This window comes from Hippoglossus stenolepis, chromosome 15 (genome assembly GCF_022539355.2).
Source record: "Hippoglossus stenolepis isolate QCI-W04-F060 chromosome 15, HSTE1.2, whole genome shotgun sequence".
Lineage (NCBI taxonomy): Eukaryota > Metazoa > Chordata > Actinopteri > Pleuronectiformes > Pleuronectidae > Hippoglossus > Hippoglossus stenolepis.
This window is the reverse complement of record NC_061497.1, coordinates 8699897-8717129: the sequence shown is the minus strand read 5'-3', so window position 1 is coordinate 8717129 and position 17233 is coordinate 8699897. Positions and strand designations below refer to the sequence as shown.

The 17233-nt window shown below is 43.7% G+C and overlaps 1 protein-coding gene across 4 annotated transcripts in view; it reads right to left on the bottom strand.

The window, feature by feature from the left end:
• LOC118122287 (kinase suppressor of Ras 1) overlaps positions 1-13772 on the bottom strand; it is a 33477-nt gene extending 19705 nt beyond the window's left edge. For 3 of the 4 annotated variants that reach the window (XM_035178929.2, XM_035178932.2, XM_035178931.2), the window contains exons 1-2: positions 13157-13772; positions 688-828 (exon numbers count right to left, since the gene is read on the bottom strand). In XM_035178929.2, the coding sequence (XP_035034820.1) occupies positions 688-828; positions 13157-13393 (378 nt within the window). In that variant the 5' untranslated portion in view covers positions 13394-13772. The remainder of the gene's footprint in view (positions 1-687; positions 829-13156) is intronic. The other variant, XM_047343546.1, reaches the window with a different exon arrangement.
• Positions 13773-17233: the final 3461 nt, after the last annotated feature.

Genomic DNA, 17233 nt, shown 5'->3' with positions numbered 1-17233 from the left:
GGTTGCTTAGTTTTTGCATAATCATGCTACCTAAAAAACAAACGCAGGTGAAGGTAGTAATAACTGCAGTGATAATTGAACTTTCCTCCAGGGAATCTCTCTGTAAGGATGCACATGGATTAAGTACCGTTGACTGAGACTCATTCCCAACAACTGGAGGACGCACAAGAGACAGTGCTGGTAGCTCTGATAAAATATTTTAATTTCAATAGTTCATGAAGTTTGCTCTAATCTGTAGAGTAAATATCCACTGAGCTCAAACACTCTCCAGTAGCACTCACCTGATGTAAAGAGGTACACAGCAATAGGCGGCAGCAGCTAGAGCGGTTTGTTTGAAGAAGAACAAGTCTATCTTGTCTAAGTGATAGTGAGCAGTCCCTTCACCTGCCATATTAGTCTCATGAAATATGTTTTGTATATTGCTATAAAAAATTCAGCTATAGGGAACGATAGCCTTTCAGAATTCATCAGTTCGAGTTTGGATTTGTTGCTAAAAATGACTGAGCTTCTCTTTTAGAAAGGCATTTTGATGGTGACCGGTCAAATATTCCTCATGCACATGCGAGCGCAGACTGAGCACACATACTGGATACAGATAAATGTCACAGACACACATTAGTCACCCAGGCCGCAGGTTTGGAGGCAGCGAGAGACACCGACATGCACACAAAACAACACGGCCCGTACCACGGTGAGCTCCGGCCGCAGGTTGATGGTGCGTAGCCAATCCCGTAAGCGTGGGTAGCTGTCCAGGGCCTCGGGCCTCTCCGTCTCCGGCACTTTCTGCTTGCACTGCAGCTGTTTACAGATGTATTTCATCAGCTTCACCTGCAGGGAGCAACAGAGAACACAGTGAGGAGGGGAGGGGCAGGTTAGCGTGGAGACTGGCAGCGTGCAGCCAAGGCCTTCACTGAGGAGGACGCCTCAGTGTCAAACGGGCTAAGTAGGATAAAAAATTATGCAGTATATGTATTTTATCATGTATTAATTGAGTTTTTTTTTGTTTTTTTTTAAATCTATGGCAATGATTGCGTCAACAAAAGTGACATGCAGTTAAACCATTATCTGATTCAACACAATAAACACTAACCTCGTGCAAATGCGCCCTGAACTCAGTAAACCTGCAGTAATGACTCCAGTGTTTGTTTAACCCCATTTCCCAGTGTGCCCTGTGCACCCGACTGTTAATTAGATATAAACAGCAATTATTGTGCAGAAGAAAAACGAGCTGGTCATCTAATGAGAGCATCTGTGGTGCTGGCACGAGGAACGAGGAAGCAGCTCGGTGACGTCAACAACGTCAAGAGAAGTGCAACTTTCCATTTCGGTGCTGCACCATCACTCTATAGGGAAAAACATGGTGCAGAATCAACCACACTGGGCATGTGCCTGGACAAAGCTTCCTCCTCCTCTTCCTCCAGAGAGCATCCCCCAGCGTCTTCACACTCTGGTGGTTCTGCTAATGAAGCAGGGGAGTGACCAGAGAGGAGAAGAAGAACAACTAAAGCGTCGCTGGCCGAGTGTAGTAGCTTTCTGACGCCCTGCTGAGACCTTTTGCTGTAGTGTCACATGGCACGTGACACGCCATTTAACATTAGTGGAAACTAAACTAAACCCTGCTGTGCTTGGAAGCTCGACTCGTCACAATAGTCTTCACACTAGTAAAATCACACTGGATTCTTGTACTTTTGATTTTTAAGCAATTTACAGGCAAATTCATAGCGTCCATGTACCAGTCCACTTGGGTGCGCTATGGTCCTCGTGAAGTAAATGTCATTCTTATGTCAGTCCAAAATTTGTGACTGCGTCCATTACACATGCTCTAAGTGCAACATCTCCAGCTGTTCCATGACCTTACTATCACCATTGCCAACTCTGTGGAAGCCCCCACCCAGACCGCAAGGAACCTGGGTGTGACACAGCCAACTCTCCCTTAGCGCAAAAATTGCAGCTCCCTCCCTGACTGCTAGTGCAATCCGACCTCTGCAGCTCATCCAGAATGAAGCAGCTCAACTGGTCTTCAACCTAACTAAGTTCTCTCACACTACACTCCTCCGCTCCCTTAACTGGCTACCAGTGGCTGCCTGCATCCGCTTCACTTGCGTACCAGTGTTGTGAACGGATCAGGCCCAGTCTTCATCCAGGACATGGTTAAACCTTACACCTCAGGCCGTCCACTACGCTCTGCATTGGCCAATCGGCTTGCTGCTCTCTCACTGCGAGGGACACCTAGCCACTCAACAAAATCACGTTTGCTGTCTTGGCTCCCCTTTGACTTCAGGACAAGGGCTAAAGGCACATCTCACATCTATATAGACGATGGTCTAATGAAAAAATAAATAAATAAACAACAATAAGTTGCACTTATATGTTGCACTTACATGTAGCACTTTGTAGTTTGGCTTTTTTGAAGCTAATGCACTTACATGATTCTTGCTGTTCTGGGTTTGTACCCTCATGGCTGAATGCACTTATTGGAAGTCGCTTTGGATAAAAGCGTCAGCTAAATGATATGCAATACTGGATAGGACTGGATTGTGGGATCAGGTAAGAATGTGTGCAAAAAACAGAATGATACTGACCCTCGTTCTGGCATGAATGGAACTGTGGGCATGTACACGGAACAAGTATGGTCAACACTTTAGTCTCCACAAACGACGAGAGCCTGAACTATGTTGTTTGGCCTGATAATACCAAACGATATGAGCCTTTCACATCATATGAGCATATCACATCAACGTTTATGTTTGATAATATGCACCAACATGAAAACCTTTATTTTACGAGATAAACAATGCAAAAAAATCTCCCTGTGTCTGCGTGTGTTTTATCCGGATACGCCAGATTCTTCCCACAGTCCAAAGACATGCAAATTAGGTTTAGCCCGTAGGTGTGGAGTGTGAATGGTTGTTTGTCTCTGTGTGTCAGTGATACACCAGCTCCATGTCCGGGATGTATCCCGCCTCTCACCCAACATCAGCTGGGATTGGCTCCAGCTCCCAGCAATATAGATAATTCATGGATAGATGGGACAATGCAGAAAAGATGAACATTTATTTTTATATTTTACATTAAAGAAAGTTGTTTTTAAATTAAAGCTCTATATATTTTGTTTGGTTTCATTTAATTTAAAGTTATCTATAAATAAGTTGTTTGCCGTAAAATATCAAGCCTCAATTAGATTTCACTGTCATAAGGGTTTGATAACATCTTAGGAATATTTACCAATTAAAATATATATATATATATATATCTGTTGATAAATCGGTATTACAATTTTTGTAATCCCGGATCAGACAACTCTGAGTCTTTCTTAGCCGATGACAAGCGCAGTGGTCTTGTGAGTAAGTATTACATTGAACACCGTGGTGTTGGTTTGCACAGGCTCACCTTGTGCAGCTCAGCGCAGCCCTATAGTGTGTCTCCTTATCTCACAGCCTATCTGAGAGAGTCCATTACAGCAGGCAGCACCTTCAGATGAGCCGTGCGACACCAGCTATAGCTGTTGACCCACCGTGCACCTCTCGAGTGCCGGCGCGACAATGAGGAGGCGCACGCTTCTTTCTCTGCTCTTTCAGCTTTCTCTGTGACACGTCGACTCTCCAAATGGTGAATAGAGAGTCATAGAGCCGTGCTCATCTCTGAAAGCGTGGCCTTGGGGATGTAAAAAAGAAAAAGGCTGATTCGTAGCAGCTATAACAGAAGCATCTCCACTGAGCGCAGAAAGAGAGAGAGAGAGAGAGGATTGAAAGGAGGTGAATGCTCTCTGGGTCTATTGACGGCTGCTGCTCTTTTCTGCAGTTACTCATCAATTATCAGCTGCACTGAAAGCATTCTCCAATAATAAAACAGTGCAATACTGAATATAAGAATGTAAAATTTCGAAACTTACAGTTGTTATATGTGCACAATTTTCTGGGACAGATACCTAACACAGCAAATAGCAAATTCTGAATTTGAAAAGTTGGTCTTATCACGGCTGCAAAAAAACTTATTTTTAATATAAATATTTACTTAAAATCTACACATCTTAATTAATGTGTCCACCGTTTTATTTTATTAAATTTTATGTCAATGACAGGTAGCTATTGTGTAAATGATCTATACAGTATTTGCTATGTGGTACGCTGTACTATTTGGTTGTGTAAATAAATGTAAATAAATGAATGATTGTTATGTTTGGTGCAGGAGAAAAAAATAAATGCAAAAGAAAAAAATACACTCATATATTGTGCATAAATGTTCACTTTCTGACCTTGCACATTAATGCCTCATCAACCAAAACATGTGGTTTTAAAAACAAGTGGTTTGTTTCTCTGGTGCAGTGGTATCTGTAGAGTTCGAACCTCTGTTTAGCGGGATGCATTTGACCTTTGAGGCAGGCCTGTGAGAGCAGCTCCTTCTATGGCTGGAAGGGAGGGACAGGCAGCCCCCTCCCCCTCTGACATTCTCATTTCTAAACATTTGGGCTGGAAACACATGTCCAAATACAAGGGAAATTTTCATTTACATTTCAAAATTCAGCTACACAGCTTCAGCGTGCTCCCATCACCTGTGTGAAAATCCCACAGTAGAAACCCTGCACTCAGTGTGTCTGAGCGGGCCTCCTGCTTTTCCTCCCCGTACACTAGTGCAGTGCTGTGACGTCAGGTCACCTAGCAACCCCTCTTCTGAGTCGTCAGCAACATTTCAGTGGGATTTTCCCATACATGTGAAGCACGGCGCTCAGACACAATACATCTCGACATTCAAATGTCAGTGTGCATCTCTCTGCACGACAATGACTGTGGTGGCTTCAGACACAGGACTGACACTTTTACTTCCACACACACATTTTCTTTCACCTATCATCATCCTAAATAAAAGTGAGGTGGACAGGATTACACAAGCTCACATGTCCCCAAATCCCTCACTGATATTGGTAATGTGTGTATTTGTGCTGGGAGCACGGGTCAGGCAAACCGAGAGATAACGACAGCGCCCGCTCGCCCCCCACCTCCTTGCATCTTTTGCTGCAGAGTGGAGAAAGCAGCATTTGACGTGTGGCCTGGGGGTGGGAGCAGGAGGAGGAAGGGAAGGGGGGAGAACGGCGTCTGAGACCACCTGTCGACAGAGCTAAACAACGCCATGGCAACGGCCTAATGCCGCGAGGGGATGAGTGACAGCCGGTGTGTCAGCTAGCAGAGAGAGAGAAAGGGGAGAGGGGGAGAGGAGTCCCAGCAGCGGCCTGCCGCCTGACACAGCAGACTCGGGGAGCAGATCCCACTGCTCCAATTGTTTCCTCAAGGCTCTTGCTGACACAGCCACTTTGGTGCACCTGCCATATCTGAGCAGAACTGAGCAGTGACGCTCTGTCCCTGAAAACGATATTTGTTCAGGCAGGTCAGCTCGTTTTTCTTGAGCTAAAAATGCACGTTGTTTCTTGTTTCATCAGAGCAGACTCCCTGAATAAGAACGCAGCTAAATCACTCAAGTCAGATTCAACATCAAACATCAAGGCAAAACTGAGTAAATCTTGGATATTTTTCAACAAATCATAAATGATTCTTGTAAAGCCCATATTCTCAAATCACAAATTTCCTCATAGGGCTTAACAGTGTGCAGCTTCCTCTGCCCTTAACCCTCGACACAAATGGGGAAAAACTACCCAAAATTGTTTACAACATTCATGAGAAAAGACAGTGTCTAACATAAAAGGGGAGGTGTATCAATGTATTTATGTAACAAGAAAATGTCTGACAGAGATGAGGGGAGCCGTAATGACAAGTGTGATGACAGATCTATCCTCATCCCTGGTGACACAAAAGATGTTATATTCAAGTTGTAGTCTGCAGGATCCTCTGACTAAACATGTGGCCTTTATAGTCAGTCACTCACCATGGAGTGTGACAGGAGCAACTGCAGCACTGGAGCTGAGGCCTGATGCAAATCGAATGCAAATCTTATTACTTTCAAGGGCACATTTTATAAAAGGATCGTGCAATTAAACCCGTGCGAGTCGACCTGATGTTTTATGGCTGGTGCACAATTTCATCTGCACATAAAAAATTACGACAATGTCAAAAGACAAGAAAAAAAACACACAATGGAACCAGGCGGGCCTTGTTATGCAGAGGTCAGGTCATGTGGATTTTTTTTTTTTTTGGGGTGGATATACATTGTTGACGGTCCCAGACAATGGCCTGCTGCTCCTCCTCCATCATTGTTATCACCAGTGTGAGTTGACCCCTACACTGGGCTGGGTGCAGGGGTGGGAGGCGAGGAGCTGATAGAGCGGCTTTCAACGCTCTGTGTCAGGGTTGAGCAAGGTTAGTTCCTTGACAACACACACACGCACGCACGCACGCACGCACGCACGCACGCACGCACGCGCACACGCACCCTTGTTTAAGCTACACTTTTCTAACAGAACACAGTGGTCAATGTGGCCATTTCTAATACCTCAAAACAGATTTCTAAGTATCATTTTAAGGTGACTGCAATAAACAGAATTTAGGATTAAAAGTAATGCACGCCATGCTAACTTCCTCTAAAGAAGCACAGCGGACCTCAACATTACAGGATGTAATGCAACATGCCAGTTTAAGAATAGATCAAGGCCGGCCTACACCGTTCAACCATCCTGATTTCCACATCATGCAGTCCATTCTTACTGACTACACCACCAGAACTGTAAGAAAGAAAAGGGAAAAAAGGAAACAGGGTCAGCATTGCTACAGTCACTAGAGCTGAGCTTCCTTTATACCCTCATGTGAGCGACAATCTCCATTGTCTTCTCCTAGGACCCCAACACACAGGCACACAGACACACACAGAGCAGAGCGGTTGTCATGTCATGAGCAGCGGCCCGGCGGATTGGCCAGAGATTCTCCCCTCCCCTTTCCTCCCTGCTCTCCCCTCTTGCACAGGCTCCTTGCGCGTCATTTGATTTTCTTATTTAACAACCAACCCTGAAAACGCGTAGGAAGAAAGATGTCTAAATATAGCCACAGCCACAACAGCTCACACCACGAGCGCACACAGCAAACTCTCTCGCAGCACCGTGAGGAGACAAAACAAGAGTGATGCTTTGCTGTTCGCTGATCACCACAGAGGGCAATGCTTCAGAAAGAGGAGATGCTTTCATGTGAATAAACTTAACAGCCCTGGCTTTTTTAAGGATGTGTAAAACACAGTGCTCGAGATCTACCGTTTATTGGGCAGGAAGTGTCTGGATCACGTAAACCTGATTTGTATCTGCTTGTAAAATACTGTAGACAAGCCCCTATGGCAGTGGCACGATGGCAAAAGTCAGGCAAACACAAAGAGCTACAGTACAAAACTTACACGGAGGCAGTGAGAGAGGCAGCAGAGACCAGGCTGAGTGGGATTAACATGTGAAAAGTGAAGTACCAGTTAGCACTCCATTGGAGAGGCCAGTATCATTATCCTCTCACTGGCGAGGCTGAAAAAACACACAGTTCAAGTGGAATAATAAAGCTCTCTCAATGGAGGTAGAAAGTGAGTTCAAGCCTCTCTTCAGTGCCCTCCACTGCAATATGGGAGCGATACCTGTTTGCACTGCGAGTGTGACAGCTGCTCTCGCCTCAGACAGTTCGCTCGAATTTGCCAGATGAATTTAAGAGGCTAAAGCTACACCCATTCTACTACATCATAATCTGTGCTACGGATTTGCCTGACATCCATGCTACTTCAGAGATGTAAAGTCGCTAAAACAGAGACTTTGGAAAAACTGCTGACTCCGCTTTAGTTTGAAAACTGAGACTTTGTTTTAGTCTGGACGGGCAGAAACTCACAACCTCCTGCTGATTGGGTCTTTTCGGTCGCGACGCAACCTTTGCTGATTCGTAAGAGCAGAACGCAACATAGATAATCAATCCCAAGCCTTGCTGACCCTGTTATCTCTGATTAATTGTTAATTCTGCATCTAAAACGCTACAGCTGCTTAATTGCCTAGGAGACAAGCTTTCATTCGACCGATCTGTGTACACCATCACGCACATGACTTCCTGTTTACACCTGCACGCTCGTGCCCAGTGTGCGTGAGACGCAATATGCGTTTTCAGGCGTGTTCGTATGGACAGGGATTAAAACTGAGCCAAAAAACTCATGTGGACAGAGATCGTTTTGTTTGAAAAGGCTGTAATAAGATAATGATTATGATAATACTAATAATAACTTTATTTGTATAGCACTCATCCAAACAAGGTTACAAAGTGATTCACAAAATACATGGCATTGAAAAAAAAAATTTATAAAATAATAAAAGGTTAGCAGATATTAGTGACATATTCAATTCAATTGTAAGTGCCAAATAATAACAAGTTATGGTAAAGACCTTAAGAATTATAGAGAAACCCAACAGTTCCCACAATGAGCAAATACGTTGGATATATGTTATGTAAAATATGTTATAATTTAATATCATTATAGTAGTTTCATGGATGTAGCCTCAGAGTGTGAGCGGTAATGACGCCTATCAGGTGAGAATGATCTACGTGGGATCACATGGAAAATGATATGGGGGTTTCACACCTCTCACTTCAGCGCTCTGGGTTCAGACAAAAACACCGATAGGTTTATGTGATGTCTCGTGCACGTCGGAAATGAAACATCTGACATATTTGGCTGAACTTTGGAATCATAACGGTGCCAAGATCTACAAAGCCAGACAAAATCTATGATCAACGCCCCCGTCACGCCGACTTAAAACACAAGAGACGTGTGAAATCTGCAGGAGGAGTAGAGCGAGAAGTGAAAGTGCACGCTTATGGCGAGATGTGGTGTCAAGACAGGGTGCCAGTAAAGACACAGGAAGTAAGACGGCTGATGGGGACAGCACCCCGTGGCTGACCTGCTCCGCTCGAAAGACATCCTACGCTGATGGATCTAAGGACGAACCTGATCAGTAACCTGCTGATCTATAGTCCCTGTCTTGTCAGTTCAGACTCATTGGTGCTGATTTAATGAATAGAAACTGGAACAGTTGCACAAGGTGTATTGGTTGAATATAATCAAAGTTTAGTGCCTTGATACCTAAACAGGTGCTTTCCATTATTAAAATATATTCGATGTGAGAAATTCTCTTTTTTTTTCTTGTCTCCTCAAAGGGCGCTCAGAGTTCAAGGAGCTAAATAGCTGCAACCATGAAGGTGACAGACTTGACAATGTTTCTAAACCTTCAGTTTAAATGGGTTTTAAATATATATGTCCATAAACAGCAACTGTATTGTCACTTACACTGTATTTTATATTAGTTGTAACTGTTTCAATGGCCAGAAACAATTCCAAAGCAAGAACTGATCATTATTTCCGAATGAATAAAAAAAAGCAAGAGGAAGTGCTCATATAATCTGCACTTACCTTGTACAGAAGTTGAAAAATGATGATAATAATATACATAACATGTCATAATAATATGTCAGGAGTCAAAATGAATAAAACTAATTAAAGTAGACACCTGCAGCTAAAATAAAAGTATGGATGCCGAGCATCTGGATCTATTTACACTTGCTTCAGCTGAGCAGAGAAGCCACAAGAATAATGTTATCATCATATCACAAGAAAAAAAAAAAGAAACTGACACAGATAAAGGCCTGCAGTGCACCACTAAAGAGTGAAAGTTCTTCAAATGCTGGCGTGAAAACATCAGTTCAAGGTAAAGTTGTGACTAAAGCTGAAATTTACAAGGAACAGTTTGACCATTGAGGCAAGAGTGAAGTTATAATCAGTTAAAATAAGATTAAATAAAATAACTACAATGGCACTTAGTGGAGCGCAAACCTCCACCAAGGACCCAACAGTCCTCGTATGAAACCACATTTAAAATCACTAGAGATGCATCCATAGCAAATTGCACACACAGATATCACAGATGTCACTTAAACAGGTCCGATTTCTTTCATCGAGATCCATGAATAACTGAGAAATCAAGGAAAATGTTGGAAAACAACCATTCTTGCAATGTTAAAGGAAGTGAAAAAAGCTTGATGGATGCTCCCCATAATTGAATGGGTTCTTCCCTGACCAATACCACATCATTCCACCAAGTTTTGTGCTAATCAATTTAGTAGTGTTTGCTTAATCTTGCAAAGATAACACCAAGGCTCATATTCAGCTGTGCCTAAAACTACAGTGTCTGCTGTACCTGTTTCCACTGCAGCGACTAAAAGCCAGAAAGCAGTGAGAGAGGATGCCATCTCTTTATAAAAGGGGTCTCCACGATAGAAGCTGGAGGATCAGAACAACAGTTAGTCTCGCAACCACAGGAAAGAGACCTCAAGAAACACGTGTGACCAGCGAGGCCTGCCCATTGTCACGTAGAAACAATGGCGGTGCAAAAAGGCATCTACGAGACAGCGCACCTCAGGAAGTACTCTGCCAGATCACATCCTGTTCAAAGCAGTGACGAAGGCATGCATGACGACAAATAAAAGAAGAGTTAGAGCATGTGGAGGAGAGCACGTCGTGTACTTCACTTCGCATTTACTTGCACAAACTATTCAAGCACACCAGACGTGCTTTAACCCGTTAAAGCCGAAGTGGGACGAGCTGTAGTTATGTTCTGCTTGAGAAAACAAAGATGTGCTACGTGCGGATTCATTGTCACTCATTGTAGAAAGGCAGTGGGGTTTTGGGGACGACTACAAACATGCAAACTGATCTGGTCTGCTTTCTATTTAAGTAAATGTTTGATATAATACCAGGCTTCTTTACTTGAGCCTGTGAAACTGTGTTCCCACACAGAAGCTTGCCAACTTGCACCCGTTTGCCTGCCAGGCAGCGAGGGAGCCATACCAACTTACTTTGTAGACATTTGAACAATCCGACTGGATAAAAGAGCTGCGCATAAAAAGCACAGCACTGTCTTGTCATGTCTGTCTCTTTCTGCAGACTCTGATACGACCATCACAAATACAGGTGCATGATTTGACATATTGTCTTGCAACATGGTCTGCTAAGGCAAAGATTACACATACACTGAAAGTGTTGCTCTACGTGGCTAGTTTCTTCACGAGTCTCGTCCGTTTTTTAAAGGTTCTCTCGAAAAACCACAGTTCAGCAAAGTCCCTGCGTTGCAGAGCGTCTGAAACTAAATGCTCGGAGCTTTCTGGAACATTAGTTTTTAGGGGCGACGGCACGATTGTTCCTGGGGTGTTCGGTTATACAGAAATAAAACAGACATGGATAATTGATAGCCTCTAGCCAATCAGGAGTGAATATTCCTTTTATCCAAGGTATAACGCTTAAATAAACCATGAGCCAGAAAACCCATTTACCATTGTCTCCACAGTGTCGGTGTCTCTGCAGCCTTTTGCAAAGATGCAATCATCTGCCCGTTACCAGCTCACATTTTTAGGCTTTTCACAACTCCATATCTCACCAAAATGTACTGTATAACACACACACACACACACACACACACACACACACACACACACACACACACACACACACACACACACACACACACACACACACACACACACACACACACACACACACACACACACACACCAGCTGAAGCAGGGCCCATTGTCCCCTCATTGTATTGTTGCTAACAACATGAAGCACTACACTTTCTATGAAAGGATTCCTTCAGTCATCTCACAGTGTGCAACTGTGCATTAATCCCACGCAGGTCCGAGCTAAACTGACCCTAATGAAAAAGGATCATATCAGCAGTGGTGCAGCTAGGATTTTTCTAAATCAGGGGCCATAAAGGGGCCACAATTTACAAAGGGGGCCAATAATGTGTCCATCCATGCACAATTCCTGATCTGGTTAGGTGCACATTTAAGTCATTCCTTGTTTACGGTTAGCTCTATATCTTTGAGCAGAGCCACACATCATTGTATATATTTCGAAAATTGAAAGCACATTGTCTACTTAACAAATTGTGATATATATTTTTGGTATTGCTAGTAAAGCTCCTATTCCACTCATAAAAACCCCCACTTACATCTGGTTGCAATGAGAATGAATACAATCGGCATTCAATCCGGCATCAAATGACCCAACGGCAGACACAGGTTTCAATCGGGCGAACGGCGCTGAATTGGCAGACAGCGAGGTGAGAGAGCGTGTCTCGGTTGTAGCTGCGTTTGTGACCTCGAACATGACAGGGAGAAGATTCCAGAGGCAAACTCCTCAACTGGAGTTAGGGAAGCATGTTTACTCGTGTTTCAAAACCCTGTTTATCCCTGCTAATTGTGATGTGTAAAACGTACATGTGACAAGATTATGTAGGGGAAAAAAATATGACTGGCAGGACCCAGGGACTTCAGGGGCCAATCAGATTCCAGGTTGAGCCAGTGCCCCCCTGGCCCCACCCCTGCTAAAAATAGGAATCACATAGTAGGAATAATGAGGCTTATGATACCAAAAAATTCCCTAATAGGCCAATTTTACATAAAAGGCAGCGTTTCTAATCTGCATCTGAATTTGATAGGAACATTTCTAAATGACAAGGGGGGGGGAAGGGCGAGGGGATGGGAGCAGAAATACACTGTGTGCATCCTTTGCTGATCCCAGCACGTTAACCATGGCATGACTCCTCCATTGTACCGCCCGGGAGGCTGTGGTGTGATGTGCAGAGGCCCAACAAAGCGACGTGCGGCTCTTATTGCGCAAAAAAAGCAATGTCAAGTCATCCCATCACGACCGAGCGGAATCTGCATCCAAGATCCGGATGCGGGGAGGAGGAGAGGAGAGCCGCGCGCACACGGAGCCGGACACAACACATGGAACGCGTCGTGCATTTGGCTTTGTGTTGTGTTTGCGTCGGGGGGTTGGGGGGGTTGGTTGGGGGTTCACATGAATAACAGCAGTGTGGGATTATTGAACGGGTGCCACCAGGGCCAGGCTGGATTCGGGGCTATACCACCCGGACAAATGTGTGCAACCTCCCGGAGAAGGAGGTCACGCAGAGATCCTAAGTGGATCACTGATATCTGTGGGGATTATCGTGGAGAAATAAAGAAGCAGCAGTGTAGCTCCACAGACACCCTCAACCCCCCACCCAGCAGCTAGAAAACACGCTCCGCCGATATTCAGCCTGTGATCGAGGCGCTCATGACTCCGCAGTTTGACTCGACCGCGGACGCATCTCTGTGACATGTCTGCAAGGGAGAAAAATAAAAAAAAGCCCCATTACCTCCAAAGTGCGTATCTCCTGCTGCGTGAGGTCGTTGGACGCGGCGCATTTGGTGCGCAGCCCCTGTAAACTGGAGATGGAGATATCAATCATGTTCTGGATCAGTTCGCATTGGTGAAGCGCGGCCATCGCTGCGCCACCGCCGCCACCACCACCACCACGGCCGCCGTCCCTCTCCGGCTGAGGGTGGTCGTCGCTCCGGACCATCCTCCCACCTTTCACAGACACGCTATCCATTCCTCAGCATCGGGGCCGCGGCTGGAAGGAGCTGGGAGTCAAACCGCGGGGCTCCGGTGCAACATATGCAGCCGTCAGAGCGACGCGGCGGCGGCGACCTATTGTGGAAGTTCGCTGACACCAACCGTCCCCCAGCGCCCGATCTGTGGCAGAGGATGGAAACCCAGCGTGTGAGGGTGGAAATGGGTCTTTGCTTTCTTTTTTCTCTCGTAGATAGAACAAGCAGATGCTCGGCGGCGGCCCCCGGGGCGAGAGGCGGTCCAGTCCGGTGACGCTGGGTTTGGGTTTCCAGTCCGTTCAGGCCACCGACGAGCGGAGAGTCCACCGACGGCTCAGGCAGAGGCTTCACCGTCTGTCAGCTGTTGGGAACATCATGCGCCGCGCTGCACTCTGGGAAATGGAGTCAGCCACACTCGTGCGCGTGCTCAGTACACACATACACATGAAACATACAGGAACCTGCTTTGTGCAATGAATATACTAGGTTACTACTACTACTACCACTACTACGACTGATACTACTACTACTACTGCAAAAAATAATGATAATAATAATTAGCCCCAGCCCTGCCCCCCCAAATGATGGATGGATACTACTACCAATACTAATACTAATTCTCATACTACCACTAATAGGCCTACTACTACTATTACTACAACAACAAGTACTACTACTACTTCTACTACTAATAATAATAATAATTTCCCACCTCAAATAATGCTGCAAAAGGATAAGCGGTATAGATAAAGGATGGATGGGTATATACTACTACATCTACTACTAAAACTAATACTCATACTACTACTAATAGGCCTACTGCTACTATTAGTACAACAATACATACTACTACTGATAATAATAGTAATAAGTTTACACTATCTACAAAGCCATAAGTCAACAATAACATGGGTGTAAGTAATTCATTTATTATGGTTGCATTCTCTTTAGCTGTTCCAGTTTTGATTAGACCATGGTCACACCTTTTCATGATACGGTTTGACATGCAATACAAGGAAGAGCATAGGTATAAACAATACAACGAATTAGGAATATTATCATAGATATCCATAATGTATAATTTAATTCAGTTGCGCTGCCTTGCTTCTTGTCTTTTGTTAGGGTTTTCGGATGTGACCAGTTTGAGTAGTTTAGGGAAACAAGAATCCTCATCACCTCTGACAGTGGAACACCATTGTGTTACCCTGTAGTCTGTGTTGAGCACCATAAGGCCCACAGGGATTATACACAGATCTCATCTATATTATAGGTCAATAGTGAGCTACATAACAATTTGGACTGTGATATTTGTTATGTGGTACAGTGTAATATTTATTGATTATTTTCTTTCCTCTGTGTTTTATCAAAGGCTCAGTCTGTAAGTGCACAGCCCCGCTCCCATCCCACCACTCAAAGTCCACCTTCACTTTAGCTATTACAAATACTGAAAAGTAATGAGTACTAAAAAATGATCAATTAATCTTTGCATTCTCTGAATAATGTCCAGACTAAAGGCCCAGAAGAGAGCACACCAAAAAGAAAGAAATAACAGTTTGTCCCTGCAACATCGAGACTGAAGTGGATGGTGTGTCCTCAGGACAGTGCATGTGTTATGGATGAGGGTGGGAGGAGTGTGCAGGTTCCCACAAATATTAAGCAACAGTACACACATGGCTCATTGCTGCAATGAGGGTGTGATGTTCCTTCCTTTAATATACCCTGATTATACAATGGTATGTGAGTCACTTTTCATGGAGCCTTGTGTTCTTCGCCATCCATCTGTCCATCTGTCTCCTCTCTGCTGATTGCAGGGGGAACTGTATCTTGCCCTGTGATAGACGTCCACCCGTCCAAATTGCAGCCTTGCTTGGCCGCACATATGAATCAGACAGTGCACAAGTGAAAAACCAGACAAAGCAATTGGAAACCTCACTGGGAGTGTGTCGGCGTACCACTGAGTCCACCTCCATTCTGCTGAAACTAGCAGTATGACTTCCTCGGACTATACAAAGCAGTCTGACATAGTATTTTAAGTCCGTCTACTGCGACAATAGGAATGGAACAAAAGCGAAGCCAAGTTTCGATCCCACACTATCTGCTGTGGTCCCAGAAACTGCAGATTCGGTCCTGCTGTGTTAACAGCACAGATTTGATGGTGACATGCCAGATGGACGCTGTGCCAGCTTCAGCTCTTCTTTTCTTTGCTTTTCAAATTCAAGTAAAGGAGGAGATATTTGATACTGGTTGTGTATGCTTTAGAGAGAATGAGAACTGTATGACGATACGTTAATACAGTATACGTTGTAGAAACACAGAGACGTTGAGGTAGATCCGTGTTTTGGCTTTTTGTTAAGGCAGCACTACACACAAGCACTACCTGGTAACACTAGTAATACTACATAAAGAATACTACATAGGGTCACAGAGATTTGTCTGTTAAATGTCTGGAACTACTTGAAAACTGTGTCCAACTGACAATTTTAACGTGAAATACTGTTTTACCTCAATTACTGTGCAATATTTTATCACCATGCACTATTTTAACAGCTTTACTCTGTATACAAATCATTTTACGTGCCTTTTTTTGTATATTAAAGATGCTACTACTTATTTGTTATATATATTAATAATCTTATTATTGGTCTTTTATTTTTATATATTATAACATTTTGGAGATGCACAGCAAAGATAGTTACACAATGTACAATCACGTTAAAGGCATTCTATTATTCTGTTCTGTTACAAGTGAAACATATAGTAGCCTTATTTTACGTCAGATATGAACTTAAATTTGATTGATATATTTTGTATATTGTCATGCATTGTGTGCCCAGCCTGAAACACGGGAACAAATTTAAATAGAAGAAACCAGAAACTAGAGTTGTAGCATCAACTATAAAACTAAAGAAATAAACCATTCTGATGTTTTTTCCAAGATTTAGCAACAAATGTGGCCAACTTACTGTCAATCAAACAACCGTTCTGTTCTGTCATGACCAGTGGCCAGAAGATTTCTGGACATTTCCTGTACTATAGATATTCTTAACTCCTCATAATAAAGGCAGTAAAGAAGAAAAATGTGATTCATTCTCAGCCTCTCTTAATTCACACAACTTGTGACTAAATGGACGAACCTCTCGGGCCAGAGGAAGGGTTCCTGTTCTCAGCTGTACAACTAAACTCCTCGGACTCCTCCATAGGTTTGCTGTATCCTAAGATTCTGTGCCATAAGTGTGCTTCATTTGAACGTCTGTTTGTAATTTTGGTTTTAAAACATGATATCTTTAAACATTTTTCTTCAAATGTAGCTTTCTTCTAATTGTGTTCAAGCTGCATGCGAAATTACTTCTGCACATATACTGTAATTTAGCTTCCTCAAACTAGCTTGAAGCTCTGTAAACCACGGAGAATGTAAATACCTTTTGTCAGCTTTCTCTTCGATTTTATAAAATGCACCATATCAACTATTGCAGTGTGATTATATTTGTGACAACTAGTCTTTAAAAAGGTGAAATACGAGCACAGCAGACGGTGCAATTATCTATGAGAATCAAACATACACACTTCAGTGTCTGACCATTTGTTTCTCCTCCTCTCTGCATTCACTGCTTCTGCTGCAGCTCCCTCCAAGAGTTCATCAACCTCTTAAATGACTCCCAATGATTATTGTTTTCTTATAAATAATAAATCATATGTGGAAATCCAAGAAACAACAGTGGCACCAGCAAGGTTCATGCAGACAACTCGTCGGCCGTTCTGACGGGACTCAGAGCTGAGGGTAGAATGACCCTGTCCCAGCCTGACAACTCACTTAAGCCGTTTAAAACTGTTGTACTATAGGA